This window comes from Parus major, chromosome 8 (genome assembly GCF_001522545.3).
Source record: "Parus major isolate Abel chromosome 8, Parus_major1.1, whole genome shotgun sequence".
In the NCBI taxonomy this organism is placed as follows: Eukaryota; Metazoa; Chordata; class Aves; order Passeriformes; family Paridae; genus Parus; species Parus major.
The window spans coordinates 22,015,317-22,040,221 of NC_031777.1; the positions used below are offsets into that span (position 1 = coordinate 22,015,317).

General features: G+C 41.6%; 1 protein-coding gene and 1 long non-coding RNA gene across 4 annotated transcripts; one reads left to right on the plus strand and one right to left on the minus strand.

The window, feature by feature from the left end:
- Positions 1-3,115: 3,115 nt before the first annotated feature.
- AKR1A1 (aldo-keto reductase family 1 member A1) lies at positions 3,116-24,370 on the plus strand. 3 transcript variants are annotated; one of them, XR_001523048.3, is made up of 10 exons: positions 3,262-3,463; positions 5,429-5,524; positions 11,734-11,853; positions 13,585-13,736; positions 15,795-15,990; positions 16,582-16,781; positions 17,829-17,901; positions 18,840-18,926; positions 21,108-21,212; positions 22,477-24,370. XR_001523048.3 is itself a non-coding variant. In XM_015635806.2 (9 exons), the coding sequence occupies exons 2-9, from the start codon at positions 5,435-5,437 to the stop codon at positions 22,540-22,542; spliced, it is 984 nt and encodes a 327-aa protein (XP_015491292.1). In that variant the 5' UTR covers positions 3,116-3,232; positions 5,429-5,434; the 3' UTR covers positions 22,543-24,370. The 3 variants fall into 3 exon arrangements, 2 of the variants coding, with proteins under 2 accessions (XP_015491292.1, XP_015491291.1); XM_015635806.2 differs by lacking the exons at positions 3,262-3,463; positions 21,108-21,212 and adding an exon at positions 3,116-3,232; XM_015635805.3 differs by lacking the exon at positions 21,108-21,212 and having other exon boundaries at positions 3,265-3,463.
- LOC107208010 lies at positions 23,869-24,879 on the minus strand. The gene is made up of 2 exons (XR_001523049.3): positions 24,565-24,879; positions 23,869-23,997 (listed from the first exon to the last, which is right to left on the minus strand). It is a non-coding gene; the product is annotated as an uncharacterized LOC107208010 (long non-coding RNA).
- Positions 24,880-24,905: the final 26 nt, after the last annotated feature.

Genomic DNA, 24,905 nt, shown 5'->3' on the forward strand with positions numbered 1-24,905 from the left:
TGTTGAAAGTGATACATGTGTTCACCAACTGATTTTTACTCATCTGGTTTTCAGTTTACAATTGTGTTTCTTATACCTGTTAAAACTTGATTATAAATTGTAATGAGAAGAAAATCCCAAAGGATTAACAAACTTTAAACGTTTATAATCAAGATCACTGCATAGTGTTGCTATGGCTCTGGTTCACCCAGAGATGACTCATTTTGGGATCAGATTAAATTAATCCTTAAATAATGAAAGAAAATAACATGCATATATGTACTCAAGAAAAAAACTGCACTCACTTTCATGCAACTAATTTATCTACTTCTATTTCTATTGCTATAGCATGCTTAATCTTTTACAGGAAAAAAATTGCTACTTTCTTAACATCAGTGTTGTCATGAGAACTGAGGTCTCTATATTGAGACAGGTGTGTACCTCCCCATCACCTCAGGCCAATGAACCTGTGAACAGATTAACCCCTGAAAGCTCAGACAGTCCTAAGCAAAACCTCCAGAACAATGTAGTCCCACTGCAACTCTGGCATGTTTAATAACAGACAATGCAGTAATGACTTTCTCATGGTTTCTGACTCTTCTAATGATTGTTATTCTAATTTCTCATACTTTCAGATGCACAATATACCCAGTATGGTCTGCAGGTTGTTCCAGGTTTGTGCTGTAAGCATTGCCTTTCCATTCATATGTCCATGGCCTCATTACTTTTGATTAATTTCTGAGCTTGTCTTTCCAGACATCAGGTTTTGAAGGTTTTGGAATAATAAGTTGTCAGGGCCACTCCTTGTTCAGTGAGCACCTGGGTTTCTGTAGCCTTTCTCAATCTTTAGATGCAAGATGCTACTTAGATTAAAACAATTATGTTTTCTATGGAAAGAAAGGGCATGTCTACCCCCACAGGTGGTGTAAGGATGGAGTTCTCTCCCCACCTCGCTTCTCCACACAGCAGCATGTTGTGTTCTGCTAAAATAGCTGCCAGACAGGATCAGCTTGTACCTGATTAGCATGGAGCATCAGAGCCCAGTGCAGGCCTCTCTGCATCCATCCACACAGACAGGGACACAATAAGTACTTCATCCATCAACAAAGAGGAGCTGGCAGGCCCTGCAGTGCCAGAACACTGTAACTACCCAAACTGGGAGCCAAGCTAGCTTTCACATCCATCATTTTGATTACAGTATCTCCCATGTATCTTGGTTGGGAATGGACCCCTGATGTGAAAACCCAACACCCTGCTGTGTGTAAAAAGAAAGGCAAAGAATGTGGACCTGTTTCAGAATATTACCACACATTTGGGTTTCCATGCATTTGAGAACGGTTTTGTGTAAGAGTATCAAAGATTTCCAGAGTAAGATAAACTTAGTTGGAATAGTAATGGATTTGGCAACACTGGCATGCCTCTGGAGCACAGAGTCCCTGCATACCCTCAAAAGCCTTGGGACACCCCCACACATTCCCTGTGGAGTTCATCACTACACGTGCCAAAAGCCCACTGAGTTCTGAATATACCAAACCTCCTACAAACACATGGTTCCACCAGAGGCACAGTCAGAGTCAAATCCTGGTCATGTGGGGACAATTTAATTTAATGTATGCAGAAAGTCAGCTGACAGTCAACAACTGACAAGTTCCATGCGGCATTTATTCACAAACAGCTGGTGCACAATCATTTTAATGAAAACAACTGTATGTCATTAAATATACAATGCACATATTAACTTTCCTTTTTTGAATCAAGTGAAGATGAGGACTGTATTCCTAGGTCAATAGCCTTATATTACCTCTTCTCTGCATATATATATATTTATTAATTAGCAAGCTATTACTGTATGTTTGGATAACCATTGCCTTTTGATAACAAAATGTTTTTGTCTTCCTTACTTCTTCTCTTTTACTCCCTATTACATTACTGGAGGCTGAGGTTTGTTAAAGTTTTCCTATGTGAGCTTTATAATTCAAGAATCTTCTTTTGCTTGAAGATTGTGGATTTTCAAATGGATTTGTGATTGGCAGGGTCTTCATAAAAATAAATCAAACTCAGCAGTGATTCCTCCCCCTTTATTCTTTCATTTCCTGCTTCCTGTTACTTATAATTGTTGTCCTGTCCTTGCACTTTTTTTCCACTTTATTTTGTCAAAATAGGCTGTGCAACAGAAAAATCTGGTGCATGCCCAAGAGATTAATTGACCTTTGTGCCTTTAAACCTCCTGAGCAGTTCAAGTCAGAATAGCAAAGAGAGATTGCAGCAGATTTATCTTTCTGGAAATAAGTAACAGGCTCTTCAAAGCCCCACCAGAGGTATCTACTGCCTTATTTCTCATCTAATCTTACTCTAAGTTCTGAATGTTTATAAATTGCTTGTAAAGATGGAAGCCTGGAGTAAAAGTCAAAACAAATTATCTGTTTTTAGTTGTGTTTAAGATTGGGTGCACAGTTGATTCTCGATTCCAGGCCAAAGTCTGCTCCAGCAGAAGGCTTTGACTTACCAGCAGCAGGGCTGTCCCTGCCCAGCAGTGAAAGCACTCAGCGGAATGAGCCTGCTTTAATCTCACTGCGACCCCGAGCAAACAAGGAAATGAATTCCTGGCCATCTGCAAGGAGAGGAGCCCCAGCATTCTCGGAAAGTGCCACTTTTTTATGCACCTCAGCGCGCAAAAGCTAAAGTTAAAAAGACTGCAATCGGCCTTTCACTTTCCCTGGATTCCTGTTATTTAGGGCTGCAAATAAAACTGGCTATATTCGGTCTTCCTACAAGTAGAAACGGCTTCGAGAGGCCACGACAAACAGCAGTGGGGAGATGCAAACGCTTCTTGTGGAATTGATGGGCCGGGGTCTTTTGTCGCTTTCCCCCATGTGCATCCCATGGCATTTATCACTTCACCGCTCGGCGGGAGCGGCCAGGCTGGGCTGCCTGAGCTTCCCGACGGGAACCGGGCCGGGACGGCACGGAAGATCAGCGGGGCAAACGCGGTGAGGGAGCCCGATGAGTAACAAAGGATCGGTGCCGGGGAGCGCCGCCGGGGGCAGAGCCGTGAGGGCAGCTCAGCCCCGCTGAACCCTCGCTGCTGGACTTTCACATTTGAACCCGTCGGGCACCCGCGCTGCCCCGGCCCGCGGCGCGCTCCCGGCGGAAGCGGAAGGGCCGGGCAGCAGCGGCGGCGCCTCAGTGACGGGAGCAGCCCCGGGAGCAGGAGCAGCCCCAGTGACGGCAGCGGCAGCAGTCGGTAGCGGCGGTGAGTGTAGGAGCTGTGCGGGGCTGCGGGCCCGCCTTATCGCCCCTCCGCCGCCCCCGCGGGCCCGCCCTGCGCTGCCCCGATAAGGGACCGGTGGGCGCACTCGGCGCCTCCGGAGGAGCCAAAATGTAGAATGGGTACTGCCCCTGAGCTGTGTGGCAGAAACTGTTCAGTTACAGCGATTTGAGTATTGCCAATACGTGCCTGTTTGCCTATCTATACACATTAATGGTATGCATAACTATGGTTGTTTTATTCCTGGAAGACTCCTTGCTTTAAATGAGCTAAAAATGAGCTGTAGCTTTAGATTGATGAACCGAGGTAGTTTGCATTACTCTGGTTATTGCTGCATCCTCCCAGCCTTACACTGTCTTTGAATTACTCTGAGCTTTAATTCCTTTATGTGAATGTGGTAGTAGGTTGGTGATGTTAAGCCATAACTATATCTTACTTGTCCAGAATTAGCTTGTTTTTATGTTTGTTTTTATGTCTGTACTTCTAAGAAGAGGCTTCCAGCTCTTTTATGAACTGAATAATTATGGCTAGCATCAGTAAATTTGATTCTCCTAAATCCTCTATTTTAGGGAAGAATTTGAGTGGAAAGTATTAACATTTTTTTCCCCTGTCTGTCATTCTGATGTATTCCATTCTTCCAGAGGCTATCTCTGCAGTATTAATATGCAAAGTTACATAAAGCAAGATGGTTCTTAAAAATGTGCTGATGCTAGTTATTGATTAAATGTGTACCTTGTCTTCTGGGCTGAACTCTTACCTTTAAGATGATTGCATAACATGGTTGTGTAAATCATGTAGTTAGTATCTTATTAGTATTATAGGCCAAAGTGAATCAAAAAACCTTAAGTTTTTAGTTGTGTTGCATGATGCAAGATGTCCTTCTGTCCTTCTAAAGAAGATTTCAGCAACTAAATTCAGTAAACACCCACTTGCATGTAGCTGGCTGTAAAATGGCTGTGCAAGCTCAGAGTAGAAGAGAATACTGTTGGCACCATCATCCTGCCCTCTCTGACCTCCTACCCCAATAAAACAGATGTACACCTGCAGTTTGGTTCACCAGTGATTGTCTTCAGCACCAATAGCTGGACTTTGTGCAAATCCAGGACTATTAGTTGAGTGTAATGATTGTCTTGCACCAGGAGGTGCTAGCCCATTGCAATCCTGATAAGAAAGGCACTCAGACTCTAAGGTATCATCTCAAATGATGTTTTTTAGAGCTAACCCTTTAAAGAAAGAGGAGAGTGTTGGTAATTGTTCATCTCTTCAGGTGCTGGGAGCCCCAGCTTGTGCAGACCCTGTCCATAGCAGGGGTTACCCTGTTTTGGTCATTTGAACTGCTAGGTATTCTTTTACAAGAAAGCACCTCTATTCATCACTTCCACTGCCAAACAGAAAGGATGCTTGCAGGAGAACTTCCTGCTTTTTTATATAATGGCAAGGACACATAGGTGGCATAACTGCAGGTACAAAGTGCAAGCTACCTGCAGACTCCTGTTACAGGTCACTGCTGAGCTGATCCTGCAGCTTGTACATCCCACAGCACAAGACAAGCCTGAACCTACTCAGGTTAACTGTTACAGGGATCCCCATCTGCTTTGTGAACAAAGACCTTCAGGTCAGGATCACTCCAACTGCTCTTGTATGTCTCTCTGAAAAACAAGTGTGTTGTTTGGTGTCTGCTGTTAAATCTACAAAAGTTTGGCTTGAGAAGCAAAGCAAGAAATTGAAAGCATAGACTTGGTGTGAACACATCCATGAGCTGGGACCTAATTATGTGAGGAAAATTACAACACTGAGAAGGCAGACCTATTTTGGGATAGTATGTTATGTGGATGCTGAACTCTGAAAACATTCATTCCTCCTACGTTGTCAGATAGTCAACTAACATTGCATTCTTCCACTCTTGATTATTTTTGTTGTTTTTTTTTTTAACAAATAGCATCAATGATTTGGATGTATCAGATCTTGGGAAGTAACTAAGTCAGCTAGCCAGCTTCGGAGCTCATCCTGAATGCAGTTTCTTTTAACCTGTTTGAGCAGAAACATAGGTTGTGAGGATGTTGGGACATGCTGTAAGCCCTTCCTTTGTTGATGAAAAAACTTTGCCATTGTGAGTAGAAAAAGTAAATTGTTGCAACTTAAAGAATTGCTGCAAAACTCTTTGTTCTTTTTATTCTCTAGGCAAAAATGCCTGCGACATGCGACTTCGTTACACTCCACACTGGGCAGAAGATGCCTCTCGTGGGACTGGGAACTTGGAAAAGTGACCGTGGCCAAGTAAGCAGGGAACAACAAGATGTTGTGCTGTCAACTAGTATGTGTGTTTGTGCACTTTTTTTGAAGGTCCCAGATGTGAGGCCTTGATCCTTTGCTTGAGCTGTTCTAGTCGTGAGTCCACTGAAGTTGAATGGATGTATGTGTGTATTTGCATGTCTAAGGCCTTAAGGCACAAAGACAGCAGATCCTTGCAGAAAGGAAGATCCCTTCAGACTTGTTAACCCTGGCCTCCAGCAGAGGTGCTTTGGGACATAAACCCAGAAGAAGACCAGTGAATGGTGTTTCTATGATATGGTGCCAGACTCTTTCACTGGCAAGTCCTCAGGCTGCCAGTCTGACCAGACACCCCTCTGGCTTTGCCCGATGACTCAGCAGAAAGCATTATTTTGGGAGGCAGAAACTTGAGTTCTTGTAATAAGTCCTGTTCCAGCAACCAGCCAATGGTTAGCAGGAAAACAAAGAACCTGCTTGGGTCAGCCTGCTTTTAGAATAAAACGACTCATGTATCATTAGACATTCACTCTGCTTCTGAATGCAGTGAATTGGCAAACACCACACTTGGAAACAATTCTGTGTGTTACTACAAACAGTCTGTTACTACAAACAGTCTGTGGGAAGGTTTGTGTGCTCCCTTGTGTGCCTGATATTGTAATGCTTCTCCCTTTTGTCTGTCTATTTGTGTATCTTTCATTTAATTAAAATATATATTTTTTGGGGAAGAAATTGTATGTACTTCCTCTGAAACGTAATGTGCACTGCTTGGTGGAGTTCCTAGGTGATATTCAAAGAATTGTGGAATCACAGAATGGTTTGTATTGGAAGAGACCTTAAAGATCATCTAGTTCCAATTACAGCCTTCCACTAGACCACATTTCTTAGAGGTCAATCCACCCTAGCCTTGAACATTTCCAGGGATAGGGCATCCACAGCTTCTCTGGATTATGCACACCACTGCAAGTGCAGTAAATGGATGTCTCACTGCTAGTCTTGTGTGAGCTTTATGATGTATTTTGGAGTATTGTGGATGACATTGTGCTCATGACTTAGAGGGAAAGTTAGAACTCTTCTCAAAGCATGCTATTCTCTCGTGCCAGCTAGAGGAAAAGGTGGGAAACAAGCTGTGAAAATTAAATCTATTCAGAGCCATTTTACTGTGGGTCTTCCTGTCCAAACAACTGACAGGACAGTGGATCTGTTGGAAATAGAAGTTGTACTAACGTGGAAGCTGAGTTGGTGTGAGAGCTCAGTCAACCTCTTAAATGAGGGAGAGGGTGAATGTGCAGCTTTGCCACTTAAAATATCAAATGTCAGCTGAATTAAGTTTGTTAACATGCACAAACTTAATGGATGAATTTCTGTGCAGTCAAAGCAGTTAAATATGCTTTGTCTAAAGCAAATGTCTGAAACTAAACAAACAAAAAATGAATGTGTTGTTTATTCTGTTAACTAATTGTTCTGAGAAACGTGTGGCCTTAGAAAGGAACTGGGACAGATCCTGTTTGTGCATAATTTAAACCTAATTCAGTTGGATTTTGCCATAATCAGCAGTGCTGTTGGCAGCTGAATCCCACACAGGATGCAGCCATCTTTTCTGGCTTTCCTTGTAAGTCATTTGGAGTCACTTCTTTGGAATATCTGCTGTCTTCAAAGACTTCCTTGTAGAATATATTGAAGGCAAAAAGTGCAGTGAAAAGGGCCAGAGTTACAGAAGTTGCTGGTATTCTTACGGAATGAATGAATTTCTGCTTATCACTTTTGAAAATTTGGGGGCATAGCAGCAATTTGGCAGTGTCCAGAAGATTTACCCTCAAAAGGATATGATGTAGTTCAGGGATAATAACTGCTATTGTGAACTAAAGACTAGGGGCCAAAACCCCAGAGAAGCAGAAGAATTAGCATTGATTAATTTTGATTTAGCTGTTTCCCAAGTAGAGGCTATTTATCAAAAGCTCTTTTGTTCAAGGGGTGCATTAGAAGCAAGTGTAGAAATTGATGGCTTTTAAATTATTTTGGGTAAATATTTTGCAGATTATAATTCTTTCCCTTGCCAAATTTGAGTAATTTCTTTATTACTGCTGTTACTGTTCCTGATTGTAAACAAGTGTTGACCTTGTAGACAGAATTTAGCAGTCCAGTACAAAGGTGTTATTGCAGCCCTAGTTTCCTAGATACTAATAGAGGCAAAATAATTTAATCCAATTCCATGATGAAAGACTATAGGATGTTATGGGATTGATACTGTACAAAATAATAGAATGTTTTGTGTTTTACATGATCAAGTGCTAGAAGAGAAATTTGTTTTGCATGTTTCCATAGGAATATGACAGAGGGCTGTTGAATGGAACTTTATGAGCATGAATGAGTTCAAAGGGAAATCCATTCAGACAGGAGCATCAGGTATATCAGTACTGTGGCTCTTTGATATTGCAGCTGGATTATCTATAATCCTTTAATGCTTTGTTCTTTTCTCTCAAGTGAGCCATGCTTTCAACCTGGAGGATTGGTCCTCACCTGATGAGCAGCCTAACCTGCAGTGCCAGAGGCTGGTTCTGTGGGACAGGGAGACACAGGGCTTGTATTTCCTTGTGAAACTTTGGAAAAGCTGAAGAGAAGTGCACCTCAGAAAACCAGTCAGACAGGGTGTCTTGTGACACTATTGCAGCTTCAGGGAAGAATGTTTAGTTCTTGAAGTTTGTTAGACAATATAGGGAATCCTGGTTAGGGGCACAAAAAAAATTCACTGCTGTTAAGGAAGGGACTTAAATTCAACATTTGAAGGATAAGAGGCAAACCCCTTTATTTTAGGGGATACCACCTTTTAAATTGGCATTACTTATCTGGTAGTGTGAGTTCCTTTTCAGTACATTTTAGTGCAATATTTAGAAATTGTGATACAGCAACACTTGGGTTCTGGTCACAGTGCATCTGAACATCACGTGCACTGATTATCTGTTTTTTCCCTACTTCCTGTTACAAAAGGACTGCTAAAATCTGCCAACTTTTCAGGAAGCAGCAGAGGCTGGTCAGAGCCTTCTTTCCCAGTAGTACTGAACTGTTAAGAGTGTAAATCTCTTCATAATGGCTTGGGACTGTGCATGAGAGGCTCCTGGGTCACTGTGTTGCCTGGAAGTATAAAGATGGCTTGTTATAGTTATTTAACCTTGTGAGAGGCAAATTGAAGGACTGGAAATCTAGTAATGGATATTATAATTAATGGGAACTTACAGATTGTGTTTCTGAATTTGCCACTGATACTGTGTTCATCCATCTTCAAAAGAGGGTGGGTGGGAAGGCCAAGTCCCTTACTGGAATGTTTAAATGGGAGTGTAGTTCCTTGGACTTTGCTATAAAGTGAAGGAGAGTGAGGCTCCAGCTGCAATACCTGTGTCTGTTTTGGGGCAAACCATTTGAGGAAACAGCTGATGAGGCAGCAGCAGCAGTTGATGCAAGGTTTGGGAAAGATGAGTTGTGATGAAAGGGGGAAGCACCTGCAATTATGTGGTCAAGAGAGGTTTGAGAGGAGCTGTGCTGGCACTTTGCAAATGTGCAAAAAGCCCTCACAAAAAGCGCAGGTGCTGGATTTCATGTCTGGGAGGAATGGGATGTGCCATCAGGGCCATCTTTATGAGTCCTCTAAAAGACTTTGAGCACAAAGATTTCAAAGCATTGGAATAGATTGCCTGTCACAAGAAGGGCTATGACAAATGTGTGTAAGAGTGGTCTGGATTTACTCTGCCCAGCTGTGGATCTTGAGGATAGACTGGAAGGATGTCTCAATATCCTTTCATATCTGCTTTTAGTAAGACTTAACTTTATTTCTGTTGGGATGGATTGGTGAGTCACACTTGAGCTGTGTGACTCAACTTGCCTAATGCAAAGTAAATTCACCAATTGCTCCTTTCATAGCAGTATTGACAGGCTAAACTAAAGAATATATGGAAAGTTTGAAGGGTCCTTTGGCTATTTTTACTTCACAACAACAAATACTCACAGGCATATGAATCTTCAACTGCTTCTGTTTTGTTTTTGTTCTCTGTCCCCTACCATTAAATGCATTTACCTCTCTGAAGTTAATCTCAAAAATACAAAACTTCCTGTTAAAAAAGTATTTTTTTAAAACTTACATCTATGTTATTATTTTTCCCCTCCAAAAATGCCTTTTTTTTTTTTTTTTTTGCATGTTTCGTCTTGATTGTTTGCCTTTTGTGCGGAACAAGAGCTCTCACTTCACATTGGAATGTCTTAGTAGGCTGGGAGTCGCTTACCCAAATACAGATCTTTTTTCATCAGATCCAAACCTTATTTAAATTATCAGTCCCACTTCTTCACTGCTAGAGATTTCTCAAAACATGCTGATAAAAAAATACAACCTCTTGTTGATTGCTGTGCAGAGACATGTCTGAAGTGCTTTATCTCTGTTTTTCTGTGCCTACTTTCACTTATGGTAAACTTTGTGCCTGTTTCATTAAAAAAAGTATAAATCTGATACAGAAAACAGGGGATTCCAGACATAGAACACCGCTGTTTACTGTGCCTCTCCACAAATATCACCTTTTTGGAGGACAGATACTGAGTCTTAAAAGCCTTTACTATGTCTCAAGTGATTTCAGAATTACCCTGCCCTTGATTTTATAGTGACCTGAGAAATGGTGTCAATTTGTCAGGTGAAACAAGGACTGTAAGTGCCATCCTGCTAGAGAAAAGGAGAGTTCACTGCTCTAATAGAAGTGCTTTGTCATCCTGGCTAAGGGAAACTGAGCTACACTCCAGTTTTCCTCTCAAAATGCCAAAGAATGTAGTCAGAATATCCTGTGTCTGCTTTTACTGCACTTCTTGACAAGAAAAACAAATTAATTCAGTAGGAAAGACATCTACTGAGAGAGACATTTGATTCCCCATTGCCTTTTTGTACAGTGCCTGAAAACAGGACTGTACACACCTTTGCTTGGTATTACTAATTTTGTCTGGTTTAAATTTGAAAATGCTGGTACTTTGATTAAGTTGAAAGAAATCAATTTCTCTCTAGCCTTTGTGGACATATTTTTTAGTCTTATGAAAGACAGGTGTGATCTCACTTAACTTTTATTGCATCAAGCCTTGTACACAGAGTAATAGTCTCCCACAGTCTTGAGAGACAAGTCAGTGAGGTGCAATGTACAGAAATCCCTGTGCAGATGGGGTATATTATTCTTTCTGTAGTACTTCAGGACAGATGTAAGAGAATGTGTCCTAACTGTCCACTGGAAGTTAAATGAAATAGATTTTACTAAATGGACATCAGCCTGATGGGAGGTGATGATTACACTGTTGTAATTATTCATTCTTGCACAATCATTTATAGAAAATCTTTATTCAAAAGCTCCTTGAACCCTCACAAAGATGTCATTCTGTGTTTCCTTCTGGTTTCTAGACTTGCTTCATATCTGATGCCCACATGTGACAATGTTTGGTGCTTGTGCTTTGTTAGAGCTTTCAAAAGCAGATACAGATTTGAAGTTAAGTGCCTTGATTTCCAAAAAACATTCTGGCTTTTGTGTGACAATATGGAGCAAGGGATGTGTAGCTGTTGGCAACACCTTCATTGTCAGCAATGTTGAAAGCAAAATGTAAAGTTGTGATCATCATGAGGAGTATCCCAGCAGTATGACTTTCATGGTTGTGCAATCATGAGATGAGAAAGAAAAATGTTCCCTAAAAGAGCATTATCTTGGTAATTGTGAGTGGCTGAACCAAACCCAAACTGTGGTGATTCTGGAATTAGAAGTTACTTCTTCTTTCTCTACTAAGCAAGAGGAAGTATATTCCAGGTTTGACTGATGTTGATTTGTCACTTAGGTCAGAAAAGTTGTCTTCCTAAGCCATAACTTCTTTGAAAGCTGCTTCTTATAGCTCACTTTATATTTAAGAAAAGTGTAACAACTGTAGTGAAGAGTAGGGATTTGTTCTATCTGGTGCATTCTTGCATGCTGGCCCTGTGTGCATGATCAATTTTCTTGTTTCCTCTTGGAGTGTCTGCCAGCAGTTTGCTCTTCCCCCCTAAAGACTGTGCCACAGAGACTCCAGATCCTCCTGTTTGAATCTCATGACCTTATGCAGCTCTGTGGTTTTTTGTGGGGTGTTCCTCACTAAGTCTCTCAGCGTTCTTTAACTTTTCCCCAGCACCATATCCCTTTTCAGTGACTGCATGGGCAGTGTGTTTCTGGTTGCAGGTGAAGGAGGCAGTGAAACATGCCCTCAGTGTGGGCTATCGCCACATCGACTGCGCAGCCGCCTACAGCAACGAAGCCGAGATCGGGGAGGCCTTCCAGGAATGTGTTGGGCCCAACAAGGTAAAAACACAGGAACTGCCCTGCTAACTGTGTGTTGTGCCACAACTCACGGTTGTCCCCTGTGAAGTTGACATTTGTGGCTTTTCCTGCTGGTCTACCCCAGCTGTTTGCTATTTATCAGGAGAAGGCATGAAAGAGGGCTTTCTCTCCTCTTAGAACCCTCCTGGCTGTCATGCAGAGGAAAGATTGTCAGGGATATTTGGATGTAAGCTACAGAAAATGCCTTTGGGGGTGGTGGTGGAGGATTTTTTCCTTTTCCCCTCACAAAGTATCCCAGTTTGGATACTTTGGGGTTCCCAGAGTCAGTAGTTATAATGTTAAATATTTGTCATGATTTATATGAAAAGTTACCCTGACTTTCCAGTCTAGCATGCAATGGATGATAGCCACAGCAAATTTAGGGGTTTTTTTTGTTATTGATAAAATATCAACTGTAGCGGGTTTTTTGGTTATAGATAAAATAGTGAATAAATGTGAATAAATGTGGTGAATTTTAATTTTTTTTTAAAACAGTGATTGCCTGTGAAAGGTTCATAAATGTGACTCCAGAGTCTGCACCTGAGAGTTTGAGGCCTAAGTATAATGTAATGTGACAGGTATTCCTATGTATGAGCTAAGGTGTAATCTTAAATTTATTCCCTGAAGGGGCCAAAAGGATAACCTGTACAGTCTCACAGCCCTTGGAAAGGAAGTTTTCATGTTCTTGTTTTCCTGCTGCTCTTGCTTTGGCTTTAGGGCAGTCTCTTTGTTATGTGATGTGCTTGAGAGAGGCTGTTTTCAGCTTGCCCCAGGGATTCCTCCCTCCTGGATGTGATAACAAAGGGAAGTATTTTGTTCAGTCCATATTAGCTAGCTAGCTTGGAACTAGAATTTGAATCAAAGTTCTTTTTAAAAGAATTTTTAAATATCTTCCTTTTAAACACAACATCCTTGTGTGAAACACAGAAATAACTGAATGGCTGGAAGAGAGAAACTAAGGAATTAATAATTCCAAATTCTTCAAAATGGACTTGAGTGAAGTTTTGTCAGACATGAGACAGTGAGAAGCATCCTTTCTGATGGAATTCTCTGCTTCAGTTTGCCCAATGTGCTCTCCTTTTTGTATTTTACACTTTCTAGTTAACCAGTTGTCCATTGTTTTTTCTGGTCCTTACCCTTCCAACACTGGCGTAACAGGGCTCAGTTCTTACTGTGTTCATTCCACAGCCTGGAAACTCAAATGCAGAGGTTTGGGGAATCTTCTGATTATTTTCCCACGCTCTTTTCACAAGAAGCAATCTTGGTTTATAGCATGTGATAAATCTGATGAGTAAAGTAAGTTAGCTGGTTGGGCTTGTGAATTGTTAAATGGAAATTTCAAAATTTACATATGAATAAGCTGAGTAATCTTTCTTTTGGCCATATCACACTTAGGCTTTAACCCTTGAATTGGAAGTTCTGGAAGAGTGTGTATGTGGAAAGCATTTTTTTATTTTTCAAAACTTCTAATTGCTAAAGTATTTTATATGCTTTTAGACTGGCCACTGTGTGTATTTCTCTGGCTCTTCTCCATCCAGTATATTTTTGAAAGGTTTAATTTGTAGGTTGCATGTGTTACCTGTTTAAAAAAAAAACCAACAATATAACAAACCACAAAACTTCAGTTGTTTTTTGTTTTAAAACTAATTGGGGGATTGTTGCAATTCTCTTTCTGAACTTGCTCCAGTACATTATGCTCTTCCTTTCTTGAAGGTTATTAAAAGGGAGGACCTGTTTGTAACATCAAAGCTCTGGAATACCAAGCACCACCCAGAAGATGTAGAGCCAGCACTGAGAAAAACACTTGGAGATATGAAACTGGATTACCTGGACCTGTACCTCATGCACTGGCCTCATGCCTTTGAGTAAGTTCTAGATGGAAAGGGCACAGAAGGCAGAAACGCCAGTTTTACATAAGTGGCTCATGTTATATCCTGAGGATGTCCTTTCTGAGCTGTGAATTTCTTCCTGTTTATGCTGCCTGCAAGGTGTTTTTTAGTGTTTAAAGTTTAAAACAGTCTAGTGTCTTCATCTAGGCATTGGGGAAGTGTAGCAGTTGTTCTTGGTTCTGCCATTGGCCTACATGGTACTGTGAGGAAATACCAGAATTGCTTTGTGCCTTAGTTGTACTGATCTGTAAAATGGGAATTGATTCATAAAGACAACTTAATAACTACTTTTCACTTGTAGTTATTAACTGTACTGGAGTGGACAAGCACATGCAGTATCATGGTGGTATGAGGAGGAAGTGAATTGACTTCTTATGACACAATTTCTATGATTTGAGGAAATAAGAGACAAGAAGGTTTTCCAGTTAAGTGCACTTACCCTACAAGCCCATGAGAAGCACAGTTCCATACTCTATTTCCCTGTAGATGTGGAAGTAGTTGTTTCCCCACCCAACTACAATCAGCAAAAAGGCAGGAGGAATAAATCTCCTTGCCAGATGTTTGCATGGAGTCTTCACTCAAGCCCTTTCAGTTTAAGGGGCCTTTGTTCTGCAAATCTGAGAATATTTTTTCTCCTTCTAGTCAAATCAACTGAATTTTACAAATGCCATACACTAATGGTAAGATGAAAGATGCTCAAAGTAGATATATTCCTCAGCATAACAGAATGAGGAAGTGTTTTTAACTAAAACTGGTCTGGAGGAAGAGCTGTTAAAAATTCCCCCTGTTGTGCAATGGGTTTGCTTTTCACTTGCTTGAAAAACCCACCCCATCAAACATTGCTTTGATGACATGTAACACAAATAATAATGTATGTATAAATACCACCAATATTTAAATGTAGATTATATTGTGACACTGTTGACAAAAATGACAGTCCAATAAGGAGTTTCATTCCTTTTCTCATTGGAAACAGTATACTCTGCAGTTTTCCATTATTTCTGCTTAACTGTCTTAATGCATGTTTATTTATAATGCCTGTTGCATTGGGAGGTGAAGCTAAGGAATGTTATTTACAGAGAAATTAAAACAGACTTCCAGATGAAACTCACAGTGCCTTTAGGTCTTGAAAATTACTCTCTCTTGATACAGTATTCTTGACATATGAGGCTGCTTTTCTCACTTGGGAACTCATATGGCTTTCAGAGTTATTTTTAGTTCTAGATTTATCAGTGACATGAAGAACCCTCTCCCCTTGTCCCCAAGTACTGCTATTTCTCACACCATGCACTGCTCAGCTAGAGTCTCAGTGCTGAGCTAGCAGAGTCCTGTGGTGATTACAGAGTGGTGCTTTTCCAGGGGGATTGCTGGTACCCTTCCCAGCATGGACTACTGCTCAGAGACCAGTCATGGCCCTTTGGCTGGGGGGGTGTCACCTGGCACAGCTGGGTACTTTGTGTCTGTTTGGGTGGGCTTTTTTTAATGTGCTGGTATGACTAACTGGAAGGAAACACACACAACCTGTAAGCAACATGTACATGTTAAGACTTCTGGAAGAATCTGTGCTTGTATTGAGCAGTGATACAGCTACAGAATCCAGAGGGAGTGGGAAGGCCAGTGTTCTTTGAATACATTTTCTCCTAGATAGCTCTCAAGCCCAGATCCCTTTGGTAGCAGCTCCAAGCCGCTCTTTGAGTCGCTGCTCCCTAAATCAGCTGTTTTATTTGGATCAAAGTGTGCAAAGAGCTGCTGCTGTGTGTGCATTGGTTTATCAGCTCTGTGTAGTCACTGCTGTGTAGGCAAGTACTTCCAAGTGCTGTGTTACAGTTTTACCTAGGAAAGACTATCTTGTGTAATAACTGCTTATAGGTTAAGTCACGTAAGGGAATTGAACAGACAGATTCATTCAGTTCGTACTCTGCCCTTCAGACCATGTAGAAATTTTTAAGACTACTTTGAGGAAGGTTTTTTTACGTGAAGAACTAACATGAATAATTTGGTGTGTGTACTTACACTTTACCTTTGATGCTGTAGACGAGGGGACAATCTCTTCCCAAAGAATCCCGATAACACGATGCGTTATGACTACATTGATTACAAGGATACCTGGAAGGCTATGGAGAAACTGGTGGGAAAAGGTCTTGTGAAAGCCATTGGGCTGTCAAACTTCAACAGTCGTCAGATTGATGATGTACTAAGTGTGGCTACTGTGAAGCCAGCTGTGCTCCAGGTAACGTGGATAGAGACAAATACCTTTCCTATTTGTCCATAAGAGTGAAGAATTTGCAAACCAATGCCATGTGTTTAGCACAAGAGGTGCAGGTTCTTATTTGCAGTAAAGAATATAGCCAGCTCTGCAGGAGCAGGCACACAGAGGCTGTCTTTCTAGGCAGATTAGAAAGGAGGCCTACATCCATGTTCCTGTGGGCATTTCTACCTGCTCAGATGAACAGGTTGATGGAAGAGTTCCATGTGATGAACAATTAGTCTGTAAAAAGGAAAGACTGTGAGGGAGTAATTTGGATCCCTACTGCATAGAAGTTCCTTGCTTGTTGGATGATCTGTTTGGTACCAAGGGAAAGTCCAGCATCAAGCTTAAGTGATCTCTTCTTTGTTTCCTATAAGCTTAGCCTACCAGACACTTTCTCCTGGTAGTGACTTGAGTTACTAAGGTTAACTTAAACCTTATCCTCATAAGGTTTTCTGGAATCTGGAATGAACTCCTGTGATATGTTTGGTTCTTTTGTGCTTGACTTCCTGTTTGTTTCATTGTGTGTTGATACCTGTTCTTGTAGCCACTCATTGTGGGTCATTTTAATAGGTGGAATGCCATCCTTACCTAGCTCAAAATGAGCTGATTGCTCACTGCCAGAAACGAGGACTGGTGGTCACTGCCTACAGTCCCCTTGGCTCTCCAGATCGCATGTGGAAACACCCAGATGAGCCTGTGCTGCTAGAGGAACCTGGGGTCAAAAAAATTGCAGAAAAATACAGCAAGTCACCTGCACAGATCATCCTCAGGTACAGAATTGTGAGAGGTGGTGTTTGGGACCCAGCCTTCAATCAAGCAAAACATACAAGCTAGAAGGAATCCACTTAAAGTGTGTCAGGGAGGGGTTAAAATCACAAGGAGTGCCAAAAGCAAACCCCACTTAGTGCTTGTTGTACAAAGCTGGTAAAATTGGTCCTGCCTTAGGGCAGGTAGACTAGATCAGAGGGTTCCATTCAGGGCCTGGATCCATGTCTGAGATAGTTCACATGGACTGTTTCCATGTCTGGGACAGTACCTTTTCTGCTGGGAAGTAGCAGTAGGACAAGTAAGGCAGCAGTGTACCCACATCTGAGTGCTGCCCGCTGAATTTGCATGTGGCCAGTTCCTTGAAGCCTCTAGTGCTTGCTGCTACACTCAGGTGGGCTCCCAGGAAGAGGGACTGAGGAAAAGACTTACCTCCTTTGCACTGAAGAACTATTTGCTGTTTTGTTTTTACATAGCCAGGTACTGGATATTAGGAAACAAGGAGACTGAGTGATACCCAGAATGTGATCAACACCTTGTAAACTAAAATTTGATTTCTATCCTCATTTTTCTTGACTGGCTTTGTACCCATCAGTGTCACTCCCACAGTCTTGGGCAGCAGCAGGTTACTCAGAGAGCTGAATATGTTGTCTTGAAAATGTTCAAGACTTTGTGCTCAAGGCACTAGACAGGCACTTCAGGGATCTGGGTTTTTATCTAGTTTCTGAGTAGTTGTCAGGTTAGAGCTTGATTGAAATGCCTAAGTATGTTTTTCTGACTGTTTCCTGGGTTTTTAGCTTAAAACACTTGAAACCTAGGTGCTTGTTCCAAAGCATGAATATCTTCCCCTCTCTGATCAATTCAGTCGTTACTGTTTTGCTTGAGCTTGGACACACCAGGTCTTAATACAATACAGGGCTGTGTGACTCCTGTGGAGATTTTTATTTCACAGAAGTGGCATCTCTGCTGCCACAGATTATTACTCAGCCAAAATAAATGCTTATTGTTCTTGAACTGCATGCACAGACAAAGTCTCTCACGTCCTCTTGCAGATGGCAAGTGCAGCGTAAAGTGGTTGTCATTCCCAAGAGCGTCACTCCTGCTCGCATTCAGCAGAATCTCCAGGTAAGCTGAAATGGAGGCGTTTCAGAAATGCCCTTTTCACATGAGTAATTGCTATACTGTCCTACAGCATGCAGAACAGCAAGCTGAGGCACTTGGTTCTTACTTGTTCATCAACATCTGCACACGCTGGGGAGGGAGGGTAAAGATACTTAGATACTTTTTGAAAACAAAGGACAAGTTTTAATCAGTTTGGTGTGTGAGTGTGTGCAATGTGCACATGCAGAGTCTTGTTATCACAAGGTAAAGAATGTACTTCATAGAGGTCTAGATGAAAAATATGTACTTAAATTTTTTTGAGACACAAATTTATTTAGATAGGGTGTCTTCTAATTGTGCTCAGTGATTCTTGTTGATGAGTAATAGTTGCTCTAACCTCCTGCAAGTGAGGGCTGGTGGCTACTTCTCCAGAAAACGGCAATTCTAATGATGCTGGAGGAGTACATACGGTTCACTTCTGCACAGAAGTAGAGACTTTAGAAATTATTTGAAAACCCAGACTTTAAGTAATATTGAGGGATGTTTCTGAACCAATTCCTTGGAACATTTTTCCTAAAAAAACTTGGTTTTATGTAAGGAGTTATTTCTGTAACTGTTACTCCCATTAATCTGAATTCTGGCATGTAGTGTGTTCCTAGAAATCTCAAGAAATTCCCATAAATTCTGCAGTTGCTCAAGGTTTAAATCTACATGGAAACAGAATATTTATTGAATAGGCAGTACTTACTGTGAGAAACAGTAACATGACTTTCTATATTGGTGGCAGAGCACTATGCAATACCAAAGTAAGCTTAGAGCTGGCAGATTTGTGAACAGCTCAGACTTTAAGCCTTTGCTTTGGTGTTTGTTATGAGTTTAACTGCTATTTCATATTTATTAGCAGAAAACAAACTGATGGCAACCTGTGGTTATTGAGTAAAGCCTCTGGCTTTTGTTCTTAGGTGTTTGACTTCAGCCTTACAGAAGAGGAGATGAGCCACATTGGAAGCCTGAATAAAAACTGGCGTTATATTGTGCCAATGATTACGGTAAATTTCTTGAGTTTCTAATAGTTTTCATTATGTGCATATGGCTACTACCACTTGGGGTTTTTACAGTTTTATTTCTTTAATGTTCCCATCAGAACTACTTATTCATAAGAACACTGCATCTTCTTAGGGTATCTAAGATGAAAGAATTTTTCAAAAGCTGGGTACAGAAAAGGCAGCTTGTTGAAAACTTTTGTCTTCTGTTTTGGACGTGGGTGTCTCTCTCGAGTTCTCATTACTGACTCCCATGGGTCTTTAAGACAGAGTCCCATCTTCAAATCTTGCCAAATTCCTGCTGATTTATTCTTCTCAAGTCCAAGCAGGTTAAGCTCCATGGCATTCCTCCAGAAGTACTCCTTGTACCAGCTGTCCACTTTGTACCATAAACCTCTGAGATCAGTGAAGACTCAGGGTGCTGCTGCTTCTCCACATCCATTGTGGAAGTCACATCAGGGAATTTGTCCCCTCCCCTCTGCTGCATGTCCCCCTTTTCAGAATCTGTTGTAATTACTTTCTCCAGTGTAAGGAGTTTGGATTAGGCTGTTCTGTTCTTCTTCCGAAATCCATTAGCTGCAGCATCTTTTAGCATGATTAACTTACTGTGTCATGTGAATCTTTATCTCATATGCTAGCAGATGCCAGTTTGTTTTTAGAGAAGCCACTACCTTGTAAGTGTAGTCTTTTATTACATTAAAGGACCTAAACTTGTTCCTTTTCCCTCATTGCAAAGAAGACAGTCAATGCCTTGTTATCTCCTGACTTAATAGTGTTTCTCATTTCTTCTTGTCCTGCTTCCGACTTTACAACAGAAGGCTGTTGCCATTCCCTGGTGCATCACTGACCAGGATATGACAACTCTAACAAGTTGCTGTAGTTGTGCTATATGAATCTGAAGTGATTTATCCCTTCTCTGCAATACACTCTACACTGTACAGATACAGGAAACCTTAGCAAATTTGGGAGCTGTGAAGCATAGCCTGGCCTCTTCAGTGCTTTGTAAATTTTCCTTCAGTAGTGGTTGCTGGCTATAGGAATTCCTTGGGGAAATCTTTTTTCCAGTATTTATCATTGTGAGTTTTTTTTTGAATACTTGAGAGTATATCAGTGACCAGCTCAAGTTAGAAAAGAGAAGCTGTGAATGTGTGGGGAATGACTGTCTCATATCTGAGATACGTGTAACAGCTTTCACTGTTTGTCATGCTTACATGAGCCTCAAGGCCACCCTTTTAACTGTGTGTAAGTGTGCATAAATATAAACCCCCACATCCCTGCAGCCAGAATTCTCTGTTTTTATGGATCAGGAGTCCGTATACCAAACAACAGTTTAGCTGATCTGTGTGAATGGGGTAGTGAAAGCACACCTGCAGCTGACAATATGTTTATTTCAAGTGTTTTGCTACTCATGCTGCAAAGTTGTTTTGTTAATGAAACTGCAAAATACATTAAAATGTAGCCTGGCTTGAATGAGCCAGGGATAATTCATGTGCTTTTTGTTACCTGGGAGACCTGAGCAGATCACAGGGATTCACAAAGGAGGGATGAAATACAGTTCAAAGTGGCAGCCCATCCAGCTTGAGAAAGGGTGAATGTGATGCAGCTGGGCTTCAAAGATATTGCCATATTGTCAGATAACAAGACAGGAAGAAGCAAGATGAGTAGAGCTAAAACACAGCTCTGTAGCTCTAAGATCTCTAATGGAACCTTTTGTCTCCTGCCCATCCCTTCTGGGCTTATTGGAAAGAATTTTCATCAACTGTGAATTAAAATTCCTCTCTAACCTTTCATGCCTATCCACTATGAATCTGACTTAAAAAAGTGTGTGATATGGCAGTGACATGAGAGCTCCTATCATAACTGATGAGGCAGTTCTTCTTGGCTTTACTTCATTGACCTATAGCCACAAGTTCTTAAAATTGTGCCACCCTTTTTCTCCGGGGAACCTGAGGGGAGGCTATTACATTGCATGCAGCCAATTAAAGTTGCTCTATACTTCTAACTGTTCATTATCTGGATAGAGTTTGGAAGTTACCCTGCATCAATCTGAAATCCAAACTTCAGTAAAGGTATCATTGGCCAAGGAATATACTTAAGTGAAACTTAAACGACTGTCAGACCAGGAGAGAAGGAATGTATGAGCACATCATGATCTCTTTTTAAGAGTTAGCTACTGCTGACCTGCAGGTGTGTTCATTGCTGATGTTATCCCCCCCTTCTCTCAAATTCCTGGAGTAGACTGGAATCAGTGATGTGAAACATTGCTTCTGGCAGCTGCTGTCTTGGCCTGCTGTGAGTAAGAATGCTTGCCTGTTCTGTGTGGACAAATATGCAGGGGGACAGAACTGGGGGGAGAAAGTGGAGAATATGAATTCTAGGAACATGAGGAAGCTGTTGGCTTTCAGGAGAACTGGAGGAAACCTGAAGCTACTGTGAGGCTTCTGTTTTAAGGATTGCCTTCAGCTGACAGCATTTCAGGTCTATTTTAATTGAAGCATTAATCAAATATTACACTGTAACATTATTTTGCACTCTGCAATGCCCCCAGGTGACTCATTTCATTTAAACAGCTCATTGCAGGAATTCCAGTTGCTTTGAAATGTAGGTTTTATATTCAAAGCTAATGGGGCACTTGCTAGTGGATACTTGGTTTGGAAGTCCCTGTGATTCCCTCTGTGTCCATAACATTTTGAGTGCTAGCTACCATCACTTTTATACATATAAAAATCAAACATTTCTCTAATATAACATTTATTGAGGCATTAGTTGTTTAACTTAAGTTTTGGCTGGAAGATGCTTGCCTTACACATGGGGAGGTGTGTGCTCTGGGCCAGTGCTGCACCCAGACTTCCCCAAACATTACAGATGAGGGTTCACCTCAGCTACAGGGACATTGGAGGTGTTGCAATAGACTTGGTGCAACAGAAATGCAAGTTGTCCCTCTGAATGCTTTGAGGTGGGATGTAAGATGTAAGAACTGAGACTTCTGTATGGCCATGTCTGGTTTTGGGCCAGCCCAAGCCTCTGGTTATCTGTGAATATTGGTTTCAGTGCTCCCATTTTACAGTTGGAGAAGCTAGTCTTCTGTGGAAATGTTCCTAAAAGGAGTTTAGTGACACTATTAATGCCTCGGTGTATGACCCTGAACAAGCCTCTCAATGTGTTTCATCCATCTCTAAAATTGGCAGCCCAGCAATTCTCTTATCATGGAAACATGGACAAAAGCTCCAACTCCAATAAAGTGTTTCAAAGTGTGCATGTTACAGCACTTACTCAGTAATAGCTACAAGGCACAAGGCTTTTAACTATCCTTAGTTTAATTTGAGTCTCTGCAGCTTGAGAGACTCTTACTCAAGGTTACAGAAGTCTGTCTTTTCTTTCAAGAAAGGCTAAGAGGAGTTGGGAGTAGAGGGAAGAGCTCTTGTTTAAACTGAAAAATGTACTCCCAGGTGTTTGGGATACAAAGGTTTAGAAATCTACATCATGGAGAACTAAAAACTGCGAGTAAGAATGGATTTTATCTTTCTGACTTGAGTCTGTCTTGTTTATTTCACAGGTGGATGGAAAGCTAGTAGCCAGAGATGCTGGACACCCCCACTACCCCTTCAATGACCCCTATTAACCATTGGAAAATAAGGTGTTAAAGCAATGCTCCCGGGTGTGCCCTTCCACAATGTAATTGTTGCCACGATTTGTCAAAAGCACTGTCCAAATTGAAACCTTCCTTCCCAAGTAGGTTTTCCGACAATGTATTACTTCTAATCGACCTCCTGCCTGGAGATCCTGTAGCTTCCGTGCCAAAGTTTGTGGATTTATTACGACTGCAAGCTGGCTCCTGGAGGCATCAGATCTTTTGAAGATTTGATAAAGAGTGATGAGTCTAAGTCAAGTTCCAAATGCATCATTGTCAGACTAGGACATTACTTTGGGTAACTACTTTGGTCACTACTGTGAAACGGTTTTGAAAACTTAAGTTACTACCAGGATGAGGGAAAAAAATAAGAAGGATGAAGGCATGAAAGTTTTTTAAGTCTAAAGAATTTCTCAGCCATCAACTTTGATATCTTTATGAATAATTTTTTACACAGGGAATAAAGTGACATGTGCTACAGTTGCACTATGTCCATAAACCATTTATTAAAAGCCAAGTAATCAGTCATGCCCAGTGCTTTTATCCACTTCATAGTACTTTTGGGACCTAGAGTTCTCAATTTTCTTTCTTTTAATTTGGCTGTAGATTTGAGCAGAATAAAAGCAGACCCTGGAGCAGGCCTTCAGGGCAATCCTCTCTCTTACTTGTCACAGTGCTGGATTTCAGCTCTGACAGCAGCTCTGATCCTATCACAAAAGCCACAAGAACTTTTTTTAGCAAATCTTGCAGAAAAACATCCTGCTTTTCCCGTGAAGCTGTCTAGTGTTTCTTTACCAAAGATGTCCATTTTGAGTTATGGAAGGTCACAAAATTAGTTCCTAATTGTACCGTAAGACCAAAGACCTTTCAGAGCTCTCAATGTTTTAATGTTGCATTTTTGGCTGCTGCCAAAAAATGTCTTTGGTTGATGCTTAAGAGAGCTGCTCCTGTCGTACCACTGACCTGCTGGTAACTTGGGATGAGTCATTTGCCTTTTGTGCCTGTTTTCCTACTTGCCATGTCTCTGTGTTCCCCTGGCAGGGTCTAATTTGCTGAGTGCTGATGCACCCTTTGACTGGAACTCCAGCTGTAAGCACAGTTTTCTTTTGTTTCAGTCTTCTAATGAATTGGCTGGTCATCTGAGCACAAAGGGCACAAGGTGTTGTTAGTACCTACCTGTGCTCTGGTGGTGACACTTTCTGTGGCCTTAGAAACATCAACACTTTATTTTGGTTCTCTCTACCTGTTAAATAGGATTTTTTCCCCATAGTAGTAGAAGCAATTAGAAAAAGTCTTGTGTATCAAATAGTTCAAAAGTTTAAGAATTGGACACTTTAATTTTAATAACCTCATTTGCAATAGGCCTATAGCAGATTTATGTATTCATTTTGAGTATAAAGCCTTCTCAGGTAATTTGTCCCCTGGGCCTCACAGTGTGCAGCTGAACTGCAAAAAAAAAAAAAGTGACACCCATTTATCACTCCTTGTAAACCACAGGCAAAATTTCAGGAACTTCTATTCATTCATAAGATGTTTCCTAATTCCTGATGAATTTTCCTCAATGGAGGAAGCCGTTGCATCTCATTTAGGATTCTTTACTAGACTGGACATTTTCTCCTAAGGAAAATTAAAATTCCTGTTCATTTTTTTAATTGTTCTAATCAAACACTTTGAATATGGTTCTTGTTGCAATCATTAGGCAAGCAATTGTACTTTCAAGGCACTCTGGAGACTGCAGTCACTCTGCCAAGGATAGTGGCTTTTCTTGCTTGTTTCACTTGCATGTTTGCTTGTTTAAATAAATTCTGTACTCATTGTATGACTTTGACCCCCGCTCTTTTCTCAAGGCCCAAATTAACTTTCTCTAGTTATTCCTCTGAGCAAGAGTACCTAAGTGGGCTGGGAGAATTTCCAAGAAAAGCACATTAGGGCTGGAGCTCTGTGACCCCCACACTTCCCAGCTCTGTTCCTGCAGGAAGGGACATAGCGGGGTTGAAGCTGGAGAACTTTTACCTTGAAATAGCAGAGCCTGGAGGTCTCGGTGCTGGGCTGTGCTGGGACAGGGCAGCGGCCATGTCAGTTCTGCCTGCTCGTGTGTTCATTTGCCAGGGGAGAGCCGAGCATCTTCGCGAGCTGGGCCGAAGCCCAGGGCCTGCTCGCCTGGAAGAGGCCGAGAGCGGGTGCAGAGCCCGGGCCGGGGCGCTGCAGCCTCCCGGGCCCCCAGGCTGGGGCTGAGGAGCTCCCACGGCCGGGCTGAGGGAGCGGGACTGCACCTCCCGGCATGCCCCGCGGGACCCCGCCTCCCTCACCGGCACTACACTTCCCAGTGCGCCCCGCGCGGCAGCGCCCCCGGC